The sequence below is a fragment of the Dryobates pubescens genome, chromosome 31 (genome assembly GCF_014839835.1).
Source record: "Dryobates pubescens isolate bDryPub1 chromosome 31, bDryPub1.pri, whole genome shotgun sequence".
NCBI classification, from domain to species: domain Eukaryota; kingdom Metazoa; phylum Chordata; class Aves; order Piciformes; family Picidae; genus Dryobates; species Dryobates pubescens.
In genome coordinates this window covers 429859-449128 of record NC_071642.1, presented here as the reverse complement: position 1 = coordinate 449128, position 19270 = coordinate 429859, and the positions used below count along the sequence as shown (strand labels likewise).

Genomic DNA, 19270 nt, shown 5'->3' with positions numbered 1-19270 from the left:
CGCGCGTCCTGTCCCCGCGCCCCGCAAGGCACCGCGCGGGAGCCGCCGGTTATTTTTCGCTAAAAACATCATTTTATTCGTTGCGCGCTCGGTGGTCCCACGCCGTCCCTCAGTGTCCGCAGTGAAACGGAGCCTTTGGTGCCCCCGAGCCCCCACAGGCTTCGGGTTTCTCTCCCTGCCAGAGAGCGGCCGGTAGAGCCCAGGAGGGGACAAGGAAGTGTCCCCCGGCCCCACCAGTGCCCCCCGGCCCCACCAGTGCCCCCCGGCCCCTCCGCCCACCTGGTAGAGGCGACAGACCAGCGCCAGCAGCGAAGCCTGGGCCTGCTCCTGCAGCTCGTCCGTGTGCTTCTGCACGGGGGAAGAGATACTGCTGCGGCTGTCCCTGCGGTGCCCCGGCCCTGCCGGCCCCCCCGCGCCCCTCCCTCCACGCCGTACCCCATTGATGACGACCCAGGGCACGTATTGGTGCGGGGGGTCCAGCGCCTCGGTCAGCTGGGCGTTGCGGTGCATCAGGGCCGCCCCCGTGTCCCCCTGCACACAGGCGGCGATGCGGCCCCCGTCCAGCTGAGGGGCATAGACCTGCAGGCACTGCCAGGAGAGGGGGGACAGGAGGAGGTCAGGGGGACACAGGGAGGTCAAGGGGTTAAGGGATGGGGAGGAAGGACCTACAGCCTCCAGGTTCTTGGTGACGGAGCTGCCTGACTCCAGGCAGAAGATGACAGGGAAGTAGCTGCTGAAGTTCTTGGCCTCATGCATCAGGCAGGTCTACAAGGATGGGTGGGTGGTGAGAGGCTACCCTCACCCTGCCACTGTGCTTGCACCATGGGCATGGGGACTGGCACCAGCACCTCAATCATGTTGCCCAAGCATTCCTCCGGGCCGTGCTGGCACTGGAACTGCCACTTCCCGCTGACATTCCTCTCCTGCGGGAACAACCGGTCTGAGCAGGGCTGGCACCGGGCGAGCGCCCACGGCACGGGGCTGGGCTGGCTCCTACCTCAGCATTGCCATAGGGCACCAGGGTGATGCTCAGGGCCTCAGCAGGCAGCAGTAGCCAGGTGGTGAAGAGCTGCTGGACCACAAACTGGCGGCATGCTGGGCACAGGCTCTCATAGAACAGAGTCAGCTCCACCGGGGGGGCTGCCGGGTGCGAGAGGTTGGCACAGCGGCTCTCAACCTGTGTGCAGAAGGGGTTTGGGGTATGTGGGGGGGTTACAGCTGCAGCCCCCCTCCCCCCCCCCCCACGTTTGTAGGGGATGGGACAAAGCTCCTGGGTGCGAGGCAGGAGGGTGATGAGACCAGGCAGGGCCTGGAGGGAACCGAAAGCAGCTGCAGAATCCTGGGTGCTGTCAGTGCACAGCCCTGGGGCTTTCCACAGAACTTCCCCAAAATATTTTTGGGGAAAAAAGCACCAAGCAGAGCTGGGATGTGCCTGCCCAGGGGTGGCTGCAGCCCCCTGGGGCTCACGGGGTGCTGCTGGAGCTGCCGTGTCAGCAGTGTCACCGTCCGGGGACATTCAGAGCAGAAGGAGCCAAGTTTTGTGCTGAAAAAGCAGAAGTGCTAGCGGGGAGGGGTCGGGGTCAGGGTCCAGCTGCAGCACAGCACTTCCCTGGGGCTACTAGGCAGTGCCGTGGTGCCAGTGCGGCGTGGGGGAGGCTCTGAGCATCCCCACGATGTGCCAGCCTGTGCCGTAGGGATGCTCAGAGCCTGTCGCGGGTACCGCGGCTGCTCCGTGCCCAACATCCCCGCACACCCCAGCGCTCCTCACCGGGCAGGTGCCCAGCCCCACGCGCGCCGGTTTGGCAGGACATGTCCCCATGTGCCAGGCGGCTCTGCCCTGCGTGGGCTGCCAGCACAGGCAGGTGGGTGGCCAGGACAGCCCTGGCACCAGCAGCTCTGACCTGGCAGGCGACGGCGATCTCCCAGGAGCTGCACCAGAGGTGTGCTGGGTAGTCACAGCCGGGCAAGGCCACCCCAAGCCCTGGCGCCAGGAGGGCGACCAGTGCCAGGACAGCCAGTGGCTCCGCAGGGGCCATGGGGCCGGTGTGGAGAGGAGGTTGCCCCGCAGGGCCTTTTAAAGCCAGGCTGCACCCTTCCTGCCCTGCGCCGCCGCCCCTCGGGTGACGCCAGCTGCTGACTCAGCCCAGGCTGCCCTCCTGGGGCCGCCCTGTCCCTGCTGTTCCATACTGGGGCGCTGGGGTCACAGCCCCACCGCTGCCTCCTGTTTCCCTGCGAGTTGTGACACGTTGGGGACAGAAACCCAATGCCAGGCAGCCCACGCTTGGCACATCCCGAAGAGCAAGGGGTGGCTTAGTGCCAGACCCTGCCAGAGTCCACAGGGCCCCCACAGAGCCCCCCGCGGCTGGGTGCGGGCACCCCCACGCTGGCAGCTGTGGGCAGGGGGTGCTGCCCTCGGGCTGAGATCTGGGGCCACGCGTGGGGGAGCCTCGTACCTCCCCCGCGCTGTACAGTCGCCGTTTCCGGGCAGAGCTCGCCCCGGGCTCGGCTGCCACCTCCTCACCGGCCCAGCTGCTGAGCCCAGGGCTGGCCCCCGCACGTCCCTGGGGAGCCCGGTCCCGGCGCAGCTCAGCACTGGGTCACATTCTGCACCCAGCCCAGGACCTGGTGCCCAACGCCCGCCCGCCCCCGCCGCGCCGGCAGCAGGCTCCAGCCCCTCGGGAAATTTGTTTATTTCTTTCTTTCCTATTTTTTTGTGGTTTTCCGAAGTACCGTACAAAAACCAACCTCCTGGCACGGGACCGATACTGGGGGCGTACATCAGTAAACATCAACAGAAAGAGCAGGGGAAGCGAACTGCCGGGGGGGGAACAGCTCGGGTGGCAGCTTATCGATTATTGCAAAACCTACAACGGAACCAAAGCCTCCGGGGCGCTCCCGCCGCCGCCGCCGCCCCTCCGAGCACCAGCGGAGCCCTCGCGGGGGGCACAAGGGGGACCCCCGGGGTGGGACAGGAGCCGAGCTGTACCCCTTGGGAGCAGGAGCAGCCTGGGAGGGGGGGGTGTGGATGGGTTCGGGGGACGCGGGCAGGGGACACAAGCAGCAAAGCGCAGCCCAGGGCCTCGAGGGCTGGAGGCGGCGGCGTGAGGAGCGGGAGAAGCACCGAAGGACAAATCACAACTAGAGCTGATGCCAGGCAGGGAAGGGAACGCTGCGGTCAGGGAGCCGAGCCGAGCACCGTCAGGGAAAGGCAGCCCCTGGTGGGGCATCTTCCTCCTCGTTGTACACAGATGGCGAACAGAGCCCCGCAGGGGCGGGTCAGGGCCGGGGGCATCACCGCCATGGGTGCGGGGGGCAGGGACGGCAGTGCTGGAAGGTGCAGAGCGCTGAGCAGGACCCCTTGTGCTCATGCTCCTGGGGAAGAGGAAGCTGGGGCTGGGCAAGGGGCAGCATGGGGCAGGAAGTATAAAAACAGCGTCAAGAGAAGCTGGAGCCTGGCACCAGCAGGGCTGGGCCGGGCACCCGGCACAGCGGCAAGAGGTGGCTTGAAGCTGAGGCTCTCCCAGGTGCTTGGCAGGGCCCGGCCTGAGCTGGGAGCAAGCCCCCACCCCAGGCAGGACCAGCCCCAGGCTCACACTGGTGGGGTGCTAGGGGGCTGTGGACCGTGGGGGGGCAGCAGCAGGAGGATCTTGCCCTCCTGCAGCCTGCCCCATGGTGCAGGGACAGGCTGGCAGCACAGGGGCAACGCAGGACCAGTAGAGCCCCTAGGCTGAAAAAGTGCCACTGTGAGTGGGGCAGGAGCCTGGCAGAAAACTTTGGGGTGTTGGCACGGTGCCCCAAGCCACCCCACAGACCCCAAGAGGGCTCCACAGAGGTCTATGAGCCCTGGGCCTCCCTGCCCAACTCAAAGTGTTCCCTTAGTTATCCCACAGCTCTTCCTGAGGGAGCCCAAAGCCAAACCTGGCCTCTCCCAGGCTGTGCACCCCACAGCTCCCCCAGCCCCTCGCCTGCCCCCTCCATGCCACTTGGGTACCAAGCTGTGGGTCAGGGGTGGCATCACTGCCCCCATCCCTGGAGCACCGAACATCAACAACCCAGAGCCAAATGCCAGGGCCTGGAGGGGGCACAGGAGGCAGGGAGCAGGGCCTGCACGAGTGCCAGAGCTGCCACAGCAGCAGGGAGTGAGGCCTTTGCTCCAGCACCCCCAGCTCCAAAGGGATCTGGGGAGCAGCTGGGAGCGAGGTGAGGAGCAGAGCCAGGGGAGGGACATCTTGGTCCCTGCTGGAGGACAGGATGCAGACAGTGAGCACACAGCACCCTGCAGCTTCAGCCCAGGCTGGGTCACCACAAAAACTGCAGCCAAGTTCCAGCACCCAGCAGCCCAGGCCGGGGATGCAGCCTGCAGGAGAGAGCCTCCTGCAGGCCCGGAGGGCAGCGACTGCTTGCTTCAGCCAGGCAGGCACAGGAGAACCCAGGGAAGCAACCACCACCATGGCCTCAGCCCTCAGCCCAGGCCCAGCCACTTCTGTCACCCTTCGAACTCAAGACCCAGCAAGTGCCAGGCAGCCCCGAGGGGCAGTGCTGCAGCAGCCCCCAGCCGTCCCTGCCCACCCCCCATCCAGTGCCCAGGATCAGAGCTCTGCACAGCTCCACGTCACACACCCCCAGCCGTGCGCATCCAGGCCCCCAGCCCGCGGCAGGAGGCTGCTCCTTCATTTCATCTGGGGCTTGTGGTGTGCAGCAGCCTCCAGTCCCCTCCTGCTTCAGCTGCTGCCTAGTGTAGGAGTGGGCAGCCAGCAAACAGCAGTGCTGGGAATGAGCTGAGCAGAGGAACTACGTCGACAGAGCTGCCGCTGGCTGTGCCAGGGCACGATGGCAGAGCCACCACCCAGCTGAGCATCCCATGGGCTCTGCTGGGAAAAGCAATGGGCACCAGCACAGAGTTCACAGCTTAGCTGGCAAGACCAAGGTGAGGATTCCCCACTGGCTGGATCCTCCCTCCCCAGACAGCAACGCTCAGAGGTGGCACCAGGGAACAGCAGGGTGAGGTTGGGCACAGCAGGGTGTGGAGCCCTCAGCAGAGAGGCCCCAGGGAGGGTGGAGTCTTTCCTCCCTAACATAGTCTCTGCATGGGGAAGCAGCACCCCTCGTACCAGCCACGGCTGCAAGGTCACCAGGGGAAGCGAGAGTGGGGGGCACAGGGAGCCTCCTCCTCTGCCTCCTCTGGCACCCAGGCAGGGAACTCCTGGCCCGTGGCCGCTCAGCCGGGCAGGGACAAGGCCGCAGCGCCGAGGAGCTTGGAAGGTAGCTCTGCAGTGGTGCCAAGGGGGTGACCTGACAGCAAGGAGAGGACCTGACCATGGGGAAGGGGAGGGGGCTGTGCTCACCCCCAGCAATCCAATCACAGCTGGATCCCACCTCCTGGAGGCTGGAGCCCACTGGGAATCAACAGCCCAGCTCTTTGTGTGTGTGTCCCATCAGCCAACACAGGTTCTCAGCTACTGACCAACAGGGACATCAGGAACGGTCACAGACATCTCAGAGGCTCTGGAGGGGCAGGAGCACAGAGACTCAACTATACAGGGTGCGAGAGTCCAGAGCCAGAAAGCAGCGCCCTGGGGAGAAGCCGACGGCAGCGGTGCCGAGCAGGGCTGCTCATCTGGCTGGCGGCTGGGAGCGGACCGGGTGTGCCAGGGTGACGTTGAGGGAGTCGTTGTGCTGCACCAGGGAGGTGTGCTTGTAGTGCAGCACCAGGTCCTTGAGCGAGGCGTAGAGGTTGTAGGGCTCCGCAAAGCCGTAGCCCGTCGCCGTCTTGTAGATGACGCAGTGCTTGGTGTCACCATCCACCCTGAGGGCACAGGACAGCAGCGGCTCGGTGCCAGGCCGGGAGCCCGCGGGCACAGCGACAGCAGGGCACAACCAGCTGGCACCAAAGCAGCCCCAAGAGGCACCTGGCCCCAGCAGGAGAGAGCTGAGGCAGGCCCAGGCTGTCAGCTGATGCCTCCAGCAGCCCCCAGCGCCTGGGGGAGAGGGGCAGGGGGCAGCAGGCAGCAAAGGGGCAGCAGGCGGCAGTGGGGGGCAGGGAGGCAGCAGGGGGCAGTGGAGGGGGGCAGGGGTGCAGTGGGGGCAGCAGGGGCATACTCACACCACGGAGCAGGCGTAGCAGCCCTTCTGGCTGCTCTCGCGGATCAGGAAGGTGCCGTCCCGCTTGCCGCACAGCATCTCCTCAGCCTGCAGCCTGTTGATCTTCCCCACGTACCAGGTCCGCTCCTCGTGGTGGGGCAGCTCCTCCTCGTCGTCCATCATGGAGTACTGGCTGCAGGTGGGCACAGGCAGGCTCAGAGCCTCTTACTCTGGGTGTGTGGCACCTCCACCTCCCCTCCCACTGCTGGTGCTGCCACCCCTTCTGCCAGGTGGGTTTGGATGGGAAGTGATCCTTAAGCTGCTCCAGCACAGCCCCCAGCACTCAGCAGGGACATCCCCAACCAGAGCAGGCTGCTCAGAGCCCCACACAAGCTGACCTGGGATGGTGCCAGGGAGCAGCTCCCTCTCTAGGCAAGCTGGGCCAGGCTCTCACCATGCTCAGCATAACAAATCTCTCCCTTCTCTCTGGTTTGAGTCTCCCTCTTTGGGCTGTGCCCCTACAGCCCCCCACACCCCCAGAGCCACTCACTCTTCTGTCTCGTTCTTGATGCCCAGCCACTCGTTGATTTTCTTCTGCCGAGCACCCTTCTGGGTCAGCCACCTGGGGAATCAATCACAGAGACGTCTGGGTTAGAAGAGGCCTTTCAGACCCCCAGACCAACCATTAACCCAGCGCTGCCAGCTCACCCCTAACCCTCAGCACTGCATCTACAGGTCCTTAAATGCATCCAGGGATGGGGACTCCACCACTTCCCTGGGCAGCCTGGTCCAGAGGGGACAACCCTTGCAGGGAAGAAACTTCCCAATGTCCAACCCAAACCTCCCCTGGCTGTTCTTTCTGTCCCATCACTTGCTCCCTGGGAGAAGAGACCAACCCCCAGCTGGCTCCAGCCTCCTCTCAGGGAGCTGTAGAGAGCACTCCCCTCAGCCTCCTTTCCCCCAGGCTGAACACCCCCGGGTCCCTCAGCTGCACAACCACTCTCCCACTCCTGCTGGCCACGTTACTGCTGATCAAGCCAGGATGCTGTTTGCCTTCTTGGCCACCTGGGCACACTGCTGGCTCACATGAAGCCAGCTGTCAACCAACAGCCCTGGGGAAGCCGAGCTCGGGCACCGCTGGCACAGCCATCAGCAGAGGGCAGCAGCTGTCCCCTCTGAGGCACCACTGTGCCCCGGAGCCGAACGCCACCGGCTCCTCCACCCAGCAGCCAGGAGCAGGTCCAGCAAGCCCCAGCGCCCCGGGGGAGCCAGCTGGGCGGCTGCAGGCCGGGCTGGGGGCGGCAGGGCCCCCTCCACGTACACCAAGTACTGGTCCCGCAGCTTGCGCAGCTGCATCAGGTCTGGCTTGAGGCTGTTCATGCGCTTGTCGATCTCCCTGTTCTCCGAGGCCTGCTTCTTCAGGTCCTGCTCCAGCTTCATCTTGCTGTCGTGGATCTCCGTGATGCGAGACTTCAGCTTCTCCGAGTTCATCAGGATCCTGGGGCGGAGCAGGGGAGGGTCAGGCTGTGAGCCAGAGCCGGGGAGGAGAAGGCCTCCTGCCAGCTCCGGCCCACGGCAGCCTGCTGCAGATGAGGACCGCGCAGGCCTGGGCCCCGCGCCGGGGCAGGGCGATGCTCCCAGCCCCCGAGCTCGTCCCCGGCCAGGGCAGGTGGCCACCGCTCACCGCTGCACCTCCTTCTCGTTGCCCTCGCGCCGGAAGCGCTCGATGTACTCCTTGCTGCACTTCTCCTGCGTCTGGCACTGCTCCTCGAAGATCTTGATGGTCTCGTTGAAGGCCTCGATCGCCGTCCTCTTCATCTGCAGCTCCTGGGGAGGGAGGGGGAGCTGAGGGGGAGGTCTCTGCTCATTCACATCCCCTCCTTCCCCCTCCCCAAAACAGAGCTGTCCTTGCTGCAGCCAACACATCTCCCTCTTGGAAGCCTATTCTCTGGGGAAGCCTCTGAAGCCCACGAGAAGACAAACGGGGCAGAGGGTGCCTGGTTTCTGCTCTCCTCTGGGCACAGCAGTGCAGCCCCCAGTGCCCAGGGCCCGCTGGTGCCCCATACCTGGGAGGTGCGTGTGTACTCCTCGTACAGCAGGTCGTACTCCCAGCTCTTGTCCTGGTACTGCTGGTGATAGACCTTCAGCTGCTCCCCCACGGCCTCCACGCTGTCCTCTTTCACCACTTGGTCCTGCCATGAGTACAGCCTCAATCAAGACCTGCTCCTGCCCCACAGCAGCTCCCCAAGCCATGCAGATGGTCCCATGCAAGATCCCAGCCCTGCAGGGTGCCTGCTACCCGCAGAGGGAAGATGGCTGCCTACTAAAGGGCCAGAGATAAATGCCCCTGGCTCAAGCTGTGTGACAACCACAGCCCTGAGGCACAGCCCTCACCTGCTGGTACTTGGAGATGGGGTAGAGCAGCCTGGTGTCCAGCTTGGCATTGTACTGTGCCAGCGACTCATGCCGGTAGTGTGTGATGAGCTCCACAACGGAGCTGAAGGTGAGTGGCTCCGAGAAGCCGTATTTGCCCTCACGGTGGAAGATCTTGATCAGCTTGTTGTTGCCTCCCTTCCTGCAGCAGGCAGGCAGAGGGCACTCAGCACCCCCCAGCACCCCACCCCAGCCTGGCAGCTGGGTGTCCAGGCAGCCAGGAGCCGTGGGGGCCCTCGTGCCCACCTGAGCGTCAGCGTGTACTCGCCCTGGATCTTGCTGGAGGCGTCGCGCACCAGGAAGGTGCCGTCCGGCGTGTCCCGGAGCTTCTCATTCACCTCCTCCCTGTGAGGAACACAGCTGTCACATCCTGGGAAGCACTGCCACAGCTCCTCTGGGTAGCTCTATGGTCAGAGCACCAGGGCCAGCAGCCTCCTGTCCCCCTTACCGGGAAATGTCCCCCCAGTACCACTCGGCATCCTGCAGGGGCACGCTGCTCCCGTTGGCCAGGCTGGCGCAGGGCTTCGGCTTGGGCGGCTTGGGAGGCAAGGCTGCAAGAGAAGGGCGAAGCAGGGTGAGCCCAAGTCCCAGCCTCCCAAAGGCAATCCCTTGGAGCACTGGGTCCTCTTTCCTGCAGTGCCTGCCCTGGGAAGCCCCTTGGGTTGTTGGGCTGCCAGGAGCTGCTCCAGGCACATCTAGAGATGAACAGCCTGGGCTGGCCTCCAGGCACAGCAGGGCTGCAGAGATGCCCTCAGGAACTGCTCACGGGGGCAGAGATTCCATGCCCACAACCACCACCTCCAGACCCAAGGAAGGGTCACCTCAGTACCTGGAGGCAACTGCTCTGGCTCCAACTCCTTTGTCTGCAGAAGCATCTCCAGGAACAGGACAGAGAAGTCAGGGCTCAGCTCTGGGCTGTGGGGCGAGAGAAGCCAGCAGCTGTGGGGGGAACTTGGCACCGCTCCCATGTCCCCCCCAGGCAAAGGGGCAGCCGGGGCGAGCTGGTCCAACCCAGCTGCCTCATCTCAGGCTAACACCAAAGCTCTGCCCTGCCTCCCAGTCCCCGCTCCCTGTGCTGGCAGCAGGTTAATCCCCGGTGCAGTGGGCAGGGGCCGCGGGCAGTGCTGCTGCCAGGGGCCAGGCTCCTTGCCCTGGCAGGGCACAGCGGCCAGTGCCCGGCCGGAGCCCTGCGGCCTCACGTACCTGGCGCCGGGCAGCCGCAGGAGCAGGGGCCCGAAGATCTCTGCCAGGGCCTGAGGGTGGAGGCTGTTGCTCTCGGCCTGCTGCAACACCTTCCTCAGATGCCGCAGCAGGAACTGCAGGGTGAGAGAGTTCTGCAGCGGCACCGCAGGCGACTCCAGGGCCAGCAGCAGCTGCTGCCGGCAGTTCTCGGGCTGGGAGACCTCTGGGGACGGAGCAGGGCACAGGGCTGGGACAGCAGCACTGCCCTCCAGCTCCAGCTGCCCCAGGGTCCGGGAGCGGTGCCAGCAGCAGACCCTATGGGCGTGCCCAAACGTGTCTGTGCCACCCAGCCACCCGCCCCCAAGCCTGGCCAGGGGCAGCTCTTACCCTGCAGGACACGAAGGACATCTCCATGCACTGACACTGGCACCACAGGGGAGGGCAGGTCCTGCAGGTAGCCTCGCAGTGCCTCGCCCAGGGAGTGCACATCGAAAGGCTCCAGGTCACCCAAGGTCCAATCTGCCAGGGCACACAGCTCCCATGGGTGATGGGCACAGCACTGGGCACCCAGTTGCAACTCCAGTGCTGCCAGCACCCATCCCAGAGACCATGGCACACCACCCAGGCAGCTGTGATGGGGCACAGCAGCCCTCGGGCAGCCAAGCAGCCCACATGACAGAGGAAGCCTGGAGGTGCCTGCACGCACCCCAGGAATGAGCCAGCTCTGGGAACCCAGGCAGGGGTCAAGGCCATTTTGGGTGCCCACAGCCCTTGCCCTGAGCTCTGCCACAGGAGTCCCAGGCATGCACGGCTGGGGTGAGAGATTTCCTCCCCTGCTGCTGTCAGAAGCAAGCACAGACTGACCAGTGCCACACTGAGCTCAGCTGGAAGGTCTCCCTCAAACCATCCCACCCCACCCCAGGCGTGGGCTGTGGGGACAGCACACAGGCCCCAAAGAGAACAGAATCAGGAGACAAGCAGAGAGGGCCCCTGGGAGTCCCCACACGGCCAGCCCCTTGCCTCCTCAGCACAGCTTCCCCTGCCCCATCCACCCTCACAGGCCAGGGACGTGCCAGGGGCGGCCCAGCCCCCTGGGCAGGGTGCCAGGAGCTGCCAGGGCTGGCCTGGCTGGGTGGCTGCTGGCTCTGTCCCGGCCCCGTCCCGCCTGGCCCCGCCGGTCCTTACCGGTCCTGAGCGCCTGCCGCAGCTCGCAGCCAGACGTCCTGTACAGCATCTCACTGTCCAGCCCTGCCAAAGCCAGGGGCTGCCATTAGCTCCAGCCCCCCGTGGGTGCACCCTTTTGGTGCCAGCCTGGCAGCCCCGCACCTGCAGCACTGCTAACCAGCCCTGGATGGTGCCCAAGCCGACCTCCCGCAGCCCCCTCTGCCCCCAGGACACTCAGTTCTGTGGCCCCATGGCCCCTCCATGGCACAGATTTGGGATGGAAACACTTCCCAAGGCCCAGTACCCCCCTGGGCTGTGTAGGTGTCCCTTGTGCAGACCCAGCACCCTCCCCCCGGGCTACAGTGGGGCCAAGCCCAGCTCTGGGGAGCAGTGGCTTAAGCCAGAGAGGGGCAGGGGGACCTCCTCTTGTGCAGGCAGCTGTCCCCTGCATGTCCCATGCAGCTCAGTCTAATGCCAACAGCCTTCACAAACAGCTGCCTCCCTGCTCTGCCCTCACTGGGGGGCTTTGGGGGTGTCAGCCCCTCAGAGCTCAGCAGCCTCCCTTACCTTTCTTTTCAATAGCTTCCACCAGCTTCACCAGCAGCGGTGGTGCAATCTCAGGGGGGGTGAACTGCTCCTGCAAGTCCAGGAGAGGAGACCCTGGGAGAGGAGGAGGGAAGGAGAGAAGAGGTCACCCTCAGCTCAGCCCCCAGCAGATGCTCAGCAGTGGAGCTGCACCAGGGCAGCTGCTCCCAACCCTGAGGAAATCTCTGGCTTGAGACACACGTGGCACAGAGGCTGTGAGCAACCTGTGAGCTGGCCCAGAAACCAGCACGGCCGAGCCAAGCCTTGCTCTGACCCCTGATGGGCTGTGCACAGTGGGATCCCTACAGCTCCCTAGGAGCCCAGGAGGCACAGCCTGTCCCCCTGGGGCTGTGGCCCCCCAGGCAGGCAGAGTGGAGCTCTCAGAGCTCCTGGAGCTCAGGTCAGGTTTGGGCCCTGCCCAGCAGAGGGGCTGTGGGGGAGCAGGGCCCTCGGATTCCTGCAGCCATGGAGCAGAGAATGCTGTGTCAGCACATTCCTGCCCCAGGAAACCAGACCCTGCTCCCCTCCCTGTGAGCCCACAGCCTTTGCAAGCTGCTACTGGGCACAGGTAGTCCATGGCATGGGACTGAGGTGCCCTCGGTCCTGGGGGGTGCACACCTTCAGGATCAGTTCCAGAAGGTCTCAAGTTCCTGGCTCTGGTGACCCCTTCCCCTGTGCCCAAGGGGTGCCACACACTGGGCTCAGGGCACACAGGCCTGGCAGGGCAGCTGCCAGTGGGAAGTCTGCCGAAGGATGAGCGGTGCCAGGCTCTGCCTTGCTTCCAGCTGAGCACCAGCTGGTGCAGGAGGCTCCTCTGGGCTGGTCAGCACCCCCAGGCAGGCCTTGGGCAGCCCAGGGTCAGCAAGGACACCCAGCACGTGTGGACACAGAGCCAAGAGGCTGCTGCCCCTTGCACAACAGCTCTGCCCCCAGGGCTCTGACCCCAGCTCGCCTGCGGTGGTCTCACCGCGGGGCTCAGCCAGCCGAGACTGCAGCTCCCGCGGGGAGAAGAGCAGCTCCTGCCAGCACAGGGGCGCAGCGGAGCAGGCACCCAGCAGTCCTGTAAGGGCTTGTGCTGCCGGGGTGGGGGCAACCCCCCAGCAGAGAGAGCCCCTGGGCACGGGAAGGGGCCCAGCACGGTGCCGGTTGGGGTGGAGAGGCTGCGGGCGAGCTGCCAGCCTGGCAGCTCCGAGCTTGACCCTGGGGAAGGGCTGAAGGCAGAGCAAACACCGGCGCTGCCCACGTGTCCCGGCCGGGAATGTGCTGCTTCAGCAGGCAGCAGCTTGCCTGTAGCTGCGCCGGGGCCAGCAGCTCTGCAGGCTGCCATGAACAAGGCAGCTCACAGCACGGCCGGGGCGCTGCGGAAATGCTTCCCGGCCGCACTTTCCGCCGGCGCTGGCGGCGGAAGGCGAGCACCGGCAGCTCGTAAATCCCGCGGCAGCGGGCGCAGGGCCCCGGCGCTTCGCGGGGCCAGCCCTGCTCCCCGGCAGCCCCGGCGCTGGCTCTGCCCCGTGTGCGACATCGGCGAGCCCGAGCGGCCGAGGGCAGGAGCCGCGCAGCAGCGGCTGGGAGCTCCATGGGGCAGGCAGGACGCATCCCTGCACCTCCCAGCTGCATCCCACCAGCAGCCGGGCAGGGAGGCGGCCACGGGCACTGGCACTGCCATGCTGCAGGCCCTGGCTGTGGGAATGCACCCACTGGGGACAGGCACCCCCTCGTGTGCCCTGCTCCACCCCCGGGCAGGATGGCTTTTGGGCTCTTTCCCAGCCACATCTCTTCTGCGTGTCAGGAGCTCTGGCACATTTCCTCCACATCCCAGAGCTCTCTGCCTCTGCACCGAGCAGCAGCTTTGACCAAACCCAGCTTGAGGAGAGGAGGAGGAGGAGGAGAGAGCCTGCGAAGGCATAAATACAGCCCCCGAGGGAGCAGGGGGCTGGATGCGGGCCGGGGGCTGGATGCGGGCGGGGGGCTGGATGCGGGCGGGATGCGGGGGGGGGGGGCGGGATGCGGGCCGGGGGCAGGACCAGCACTTCCAGCACAGAGCATGCCCCAGGAGGAGCTCTCTTGGAAAGGCAGCCGGGAGGGGATGACTCAGGTCAGCAGCTCTGCTGCCAACCCCGGCGCGCCCGGCCCCATTCCCACCCTCTGGAGATGTTTCCTGGGGCCGCCCCTCTGGCTCCCAGCACAGGAGGCAGCTGCGGGGAGCTGCACCAGCCCCACCACTCTGGCTTCGGAGGCAGGGGCTCCCTCCCACTCCTCAAGCCCCCAGAGATGTTTCACGCAGCTAGAAGCATCTGATGGGGCAGCTGCAGCTCCCGGGCAGAGCGGGGCAGGGAGGGCACAGAACTGCCAGCCCACAGTGTGCTCGGATGCCCTCCAGCTCCTGCTGCTGACCCATGTGCACCAGCACAAGGTCTTCTGCAAGGCATGGGCTGGCCAGCTGTGGCTATCACCGCTCTTTGCCATCTCAGGGCACCCAAGGGCTGCTGAGCCTGGATTTATGTGCCTGCAAGCAAAAGAACACAAGCAAGGGCAGCTGCCACAGCTTTAGGGGCAGCACTGTGGCACAGCAGCTCTCCCAGCTCCCGGAGCAGGTCTGTGCCAAGCCCAGTGCCAGCTGGGAGGCAGCCGCAGGTGCAGAATGCCCCTGCCCTGCCCGAGGGTGGCTGCCCAGCCCCAGCCAGAGCCCCGTGATCCGTGGCAGGGACGGGTGCCAGACAGACAAGCAATTAGCTCCGGTTCTCAGAAGTACTCTTTTAGACCCTGACTTTTCTCCTCTTGCCCAGAGACAAGTAATTGTGTGTCTCAGTGGGGCTGAGTGGCTCTTGGCAGGGAGCAGTGCCCCAGGCACTTCAGAGGCACAGTCAGGGAGGTTGGTTGGGAGAGGTCAGGACTTATTCCAAAAGGGAGAGAGCGAGGCAAAGCCCTCAGGGGAACAGGGAGGAGGACCAAGAAACACAAGGATCCTGGCTGGTCACAGGCCAGAGAGGGAGAAGGATCTTGGGGAGGGAGAAGTGGGCCAAGGCTCGGCCCAAGCAGCTCTGCTGAGCAGCTGGAGGAACAACGTGCGGAGAACAGTCAGCCAGGAGCACGCCTGAGCCCACGGCCTCCAGCCTGGGGGCGAGCCAGGGCTGCCCAGCCAGGGGCTTCACCCCGGCCTCAAAGCCACCCACACGCCCCACGTGTCACAGGGCAGAAGAGCCCTCCCAGGGGCACCCAGCAGGGCCTACCTTGCTCCAGGGCCTCCTGCGGCCGGCCCCCGGTGGCCCCGGGCGTCGCGGGCAGGGGTCTCTGCACCCGGGGCCGGTGCGAGGGGACGGAGATCTTCACAGGCCCCACGTACTCCACGTAGGTGCCAGGAAAGTCTCCCTTCTGCTTGGTCCGCTCGTTGACACCCAGGATCCACCCAATCTGATTGGGGGTCTGCTCGTCCCCATCCTTGAAGCCCAGGGCCTGCAGGGCCCCCTTGCTGACCACCAGGATGTCCCCGGGCTGCAGGTCAATGTCCTCCTCGCGCTCCTTGCGGTAGGGGTAGAGCGCGCGGTACTGGAACCCGTCGGTGCTGCCCATGGCCGCGGGAGCGGGGCGCTGCAGGCAGAAGCAGCAGGGTTTGGGTGGAAAAGGAGGGATCTCAGAGACAGCTCTCCCCCATCAGCTGCCTGAACGTCTCTGCGGGAAGCAGCCCCCCAGGAGCCCGGTCGGGGGTCCCCGGCGCGCTTAGGTGCAGCCCCTTTTCCTTAGCTTGAAACCACGATTCAGCCAAATGATGGAGCACAGGGAGAAGGAGACAAACATAATCCAGCACTGGTGAGCGGGCATGCAGCGAGGAAACAGGAGATCAGGGGCTGCTCCACCAGGAAAGGAGGGGGTTTGCAGTCCAGAGGGCGAAGGCAGAGCGAGCTCCCCACCCCGAGCAGCTTCGTCTTCCTCCCCAGCACCTGCAGAGAGCAGAGAAGCTGTCAGTGCACAGCAAAGCCTCCTGAGACACCACCACCCGAACTCTGAGCAGCTGAGTGAGGCAGAACTCCTTTCCCTCCTGCTACCTGCTGAGGCTGAGCCCTGGATCCATCCAGGACACTTCAGTACCAGTTACTCCCAAAAGCCTCAGAGGAGGCAGCAGCTGGAACAGGAATGTCAACTCCTCTCTGCCACGGCCAGGCCCCAGCCCTGCATCCCAAAGAGCTTCACTCCTGCCTCTCCAGCTCAGCCTCCTCGCAGCACTTATGCAAACAAGAAGGCAACAAGTGGGACAAAACAGCCTTTATGCAGGAACCTTCACATACAGAAAAGGGTGACCCTGCAAGCACCAGCTGGAGGCCCTGAATAGGAGCAAAACAAACAGATTTAACCTTTTTCTTGTTCAATCAATTCAATTTCACAGTTCACCTTCACATCTCCCAGTGCAGTCCCCCACAAAGGCATCTGCTGAAGGTAGCTGCCCACAGACGGAGGTTAACCAAGCTTTCAATGAGAGGCTTTGGAAGTGCTTTGCCATTCCCACAGAGCAGCACTTCAAAGCCTGGCTCTGAGCAAAGCAAATTTTTGAACCTTTCAAAAGCAGCAGCAGCATCAAGTGCAGGCACAGGCTCTTTGTGCAGAGATGGAGGTGAGAGGAGTTAAAATGAGTCTCCTTAGAGCTGCTTGCTGCCTTTCAGCTATTTGGCGAGGAGCTGAGGAACGCAGGGCCTGCCCTGCCCAGAAATCCACCAAAGCACCAGCCCGGGTTGGAACATGCTGGGGAGGGGATGGCTGGGCTGGGGCATTCCCACCAGCCAGCCATGTCCTCCTTTCCCATCTCCTCCTGGCTGCACAGGCCAGTTTTCTACCTCCTGCAGGCAAATCCCAGTCCTCCCAGCTCCCCAGTGAAGGGCCAGACCTACGCTGGGGCAGGCAGAGCTCAGCCTTCCAGCTTCACCCCAAGCCTGCTGGAACGCTGCAGATCCTCTCAACGGCTTGAGCTGTTTTGGCCCAGAAACCACCAAATGCAGCTCAAGCTCTTGAGTCCCATCTGAAAACTATTAGAGAGCAGGAAGGCGCTCGGCAGGAGCCTCTGCAGAGGGAGGAGAGGAGGCAGAGGCAGCCAGGGCACCCTTCCCAGCGGGGTCACGGCACAGCGCCAAGGCTGCTCCGACCGCTGGAGAGGCACCAAGGCTGGGATCTGCAGCATTTCAAAAGAGCCCTTCCAGGCCAGCAACACAGCACAGTTCCCACCAGCTCCAAGCCTCTCTTCCCTCCTGCACGTGCTACCAGAAAGCCTGGGGTCGGTGAGAGGGCCCCAGAGGAGCCAGCTTCACCGCCCCATCCCAGCACCACACTGCCAGCTGCTTCCCCTGACACAAAAGGGCACAAAGAAGCCATGGCAGATGAAGCCTACACAGGAGCCAGGGCCTGAGCTCAGGCAAGCATCTCAGCTTGGCCACAAGGAAGCAGGAACTGCCCTCGGGAAGCTAAGACACTTGCATCCAGGCTCTAGTGGGTAGGGTGCAGGACTGAGCCTTTTCTGGATCACTGGAGAGCTGCTATGGAGCTCTAGGAGCAACACCAGGCTGCAGGACACATGTAGAGCCCCTGGGGCTTGGGAATGTTTGCAGGAGAAGCAATACATCCCAGCACAGCCCCCACCAGGCTGTGCTGGCAAGCTGCAGGGAGCCCACAGCAGAGCCCACAGCAGTGCCCACAGCAGAGCCCACAGCAGAGCCCACAGCAGAGCCCACAGCAGTGCCCACAGCAGTGCCCACAGCAGAGCCCACAGCAGTGCCCACAGCAGAGCCCACAGCAGAGCCCACAGCAGTGCCCACAGCAGTGCCCACAGCAGAGCCCACAGCAGTGCCCACAGCAGTGCCCACAGCAGAGCCCACAGCAGTGCCCACAGCAGAGCCCACAGCAGAGCCCACAGCAGTGCCCACAGCAGAGCCCACAGCAGAGCCCACAGCAGTGCCCACAGCAGAGCCCACAGCAGAGCCCACAGCAGAGCCCACAGCAGAGCCCACAGCAGTGCCCACAGCAGTGCCCACAGCAGAGCCCACAGCAGAGCCCACAGCAGTGCCCACAGCAGAGCCCACAGCAGAGCCCACAGCAGTGCCCACAGCAGAGCCCACAGCAGAGCCCACAGCAGAGTCTGTGCTTCCCCAGGCCAACTGTCCCCAGCCAGGAAAAAATTACTTCATAATCCAGAGCATAAAGAGAGATTTATGGCCAGGCTGGCTGCCTGCCCCTCACCCTCTGAGCAGTGCCGCGCAGGGTTTGGTGCAGCTGGATCGGCAGCGCCAGTGGCACTGCCAGGGGCCAGAGCCGCCGCTGCCCGCTGGGGAAGGCGCCGGCAGCTGCCGTTCCTCCCGGAGACCCCACGGCGCACCCCGGGGCAGCGCAGCCCTGAGCCGGCCGGGTCGCCGTTCCCCTGCAGGCACCTCCCCTGCTTCCAGCTGCAGATCCCAGCCGGAGCAGCCGAGGCAGCTCCAGGACAGAACTCAGCCCTGGCAAACTCGTTCCGTGGCTTTTCAAATCAGAGCTGGGTGCAGGGTGGGAAGCGCAGAGCCCGGGAGCAGCCTGGCCCAGGGAGCAGGTCCCGCAGCTTCTGCTGCACCACGCGGCTCCACCAGCGCCTTCCAGCCCCTGCCCTGCGCTGGGGACACAGGTCCGTGCCAGCAGCGGTCACTGGGCACGTGAAAAAGCACAGAGAACCTGGGGCCAGCCTGGCCCTGGCACAGCCTCACCTGCCTTCTGCACGCTCAGCCCACACGGGGATCGAGTGCCCAGCACTGGGGGCACCCCGAGAACCCCAATCCACCTGGCTGACACCGGTGCTGTCCGTTCCAAGGGGCACACTTGTCCTCCGAGTGCCACCGAGCCAGGCGGCAGCTCCCCAGGCCGAGCCGCGTGTGTGGGACGGCAGCCGCGGGCCAGGAGCGTCCTGAGCCCCTGCCAGCCGCTGGCCACAGGCAGAGGCACTCGCGAGCCCCCAGCAGCTCCTGAGAGGGAAGGGGAGGTCGAGAAGCAGCGCCCGGGACAGGCAGGAGCCTGTCGGCTGGGAGCACCCCGAGCCAGGGCTCTGCGTGCGCAGAGAGCAGCAGCAGCTTGCCAAAAGATTTCGGCTGGGCCAGGCTCCAGGTTTGCTGCGGCTCTCGGAGAGGAGCCTCGTGTGTCCGTGCTGGCCAGCACTTGCTGGGGCTGCTCCGAAAATCCCAAGCATCAGACATGGAAATACCTTCGGTAAATCTATCTGAGCACCCAGAGACAATCCCGCGATTCACGAGCCGCTGTCAATGCTCGCTTTGTTTAACGCATCAGTTTGAAACAAAAAGCACATTACCAGGCTTTTTGTGTGTGCCCAGCACATAAATAAAAGCATCTTAACGTTTTAAATGTGGTTCCTGTGCTTTTTAACCCAGTTCCAAAGGCAGTTCAAAGTGCAGCTTGACTCGGAGCGAGCCCAAGCGCTGCTCTGCCTCCAGCGAGGCGAAAGAGCACAGAAGAATATTTAGCAGAATCTGCTGACAGCAATCCAGGCAGCCCTTCAAGTTCCAGCAGATCCCCAGCGAGCAGAACCCCACCGAGCCGAGCTCTGAGCTGTAAAACGCTGCCCTCAGGGGTGGCAAACAGGGAGGGCAAACTTCTCCTTCAGCAGAAGCACAGGGAAGAGGGCGACGCAGTGACCGTGTGCCAGCCTGGCACCCTGTCGTGACAGCAGCTGCCACACCGCCTCTGAGCCAGGGCAGCAGACAGGAACCCATCCATGAACCAGCCCCTACAGCCCACCCTGCTGCTGCCTGCTCCAGGGGGTACCCACCAGGCAGTGCCAAGCACGCCGTGGGTCACGCTGTGCCCA

The 19270-nt window shown here is 64.6% G+C and overlaps 2 protein-coding genes across 2 annotated transcripts; both read right to left on the bottom strand.

The window, feature by feature from the left end:
• Positions 1-64: 64 nt before the first annotated feature.
• IFI30 (IFI30 lysosomal thiol reductase) lies at positions 65-2065 on the bottom strand. Its single transcript, XM_054175163.1, has 7 exons — positions 1902-2065; positions 998-1177; positions 849-923; positions 670-765; positions 436-588; positions 280-348; positions 65-175 (listed from the first exon to the last, which is right to left on the bottom strand). The coding sequence occupies exons 1-7, from the start codon at positions 2034-2036 to the stop codon at positions 110-112; spliced, it is 774 nt and encodes a 257-aa protein (XP_054031138.1). The 5' UTR covers positions 2037-2065; the 3' UTR covers positions 65-109.
• A 2229-nt stretch (positions 2066-4294) lies between these two features.
• On the bottom strand, positions 4295-15379 carry PIK3R2 (phosphoinositide-3-kinase regulatory subunit 2). Its single transcript, XM_054174985.1, has 15 exons — positions 14676-15379; positions 11428-11520; positions 10882-10944; positions 10084-10215; positions 9718-9919; positions 9344-9429; positions 8963-9065; positions 8761-8859; positions 8476-8656; positions 8148-8273; positions 7766-7908; positions 7403-7579; positions 6632-6703; positions 6104-6274; positions 4295-5806 (listed from the first exon to the last, which is right to left on the bottom strand). The coding sequence occupies exons 1-15, from the start codon at positions 15013-15015 to the stop codon at positions 5614-5616; spliced, it is 2181 nt and encodes a 726-aa protein (XP_054030960.1). The 5' UTR covers positions 15016-15379; the 3' UTR covers positions 4295-5613.
• Positions 15380-19270: the final 3891 nt, after the last annotated feature.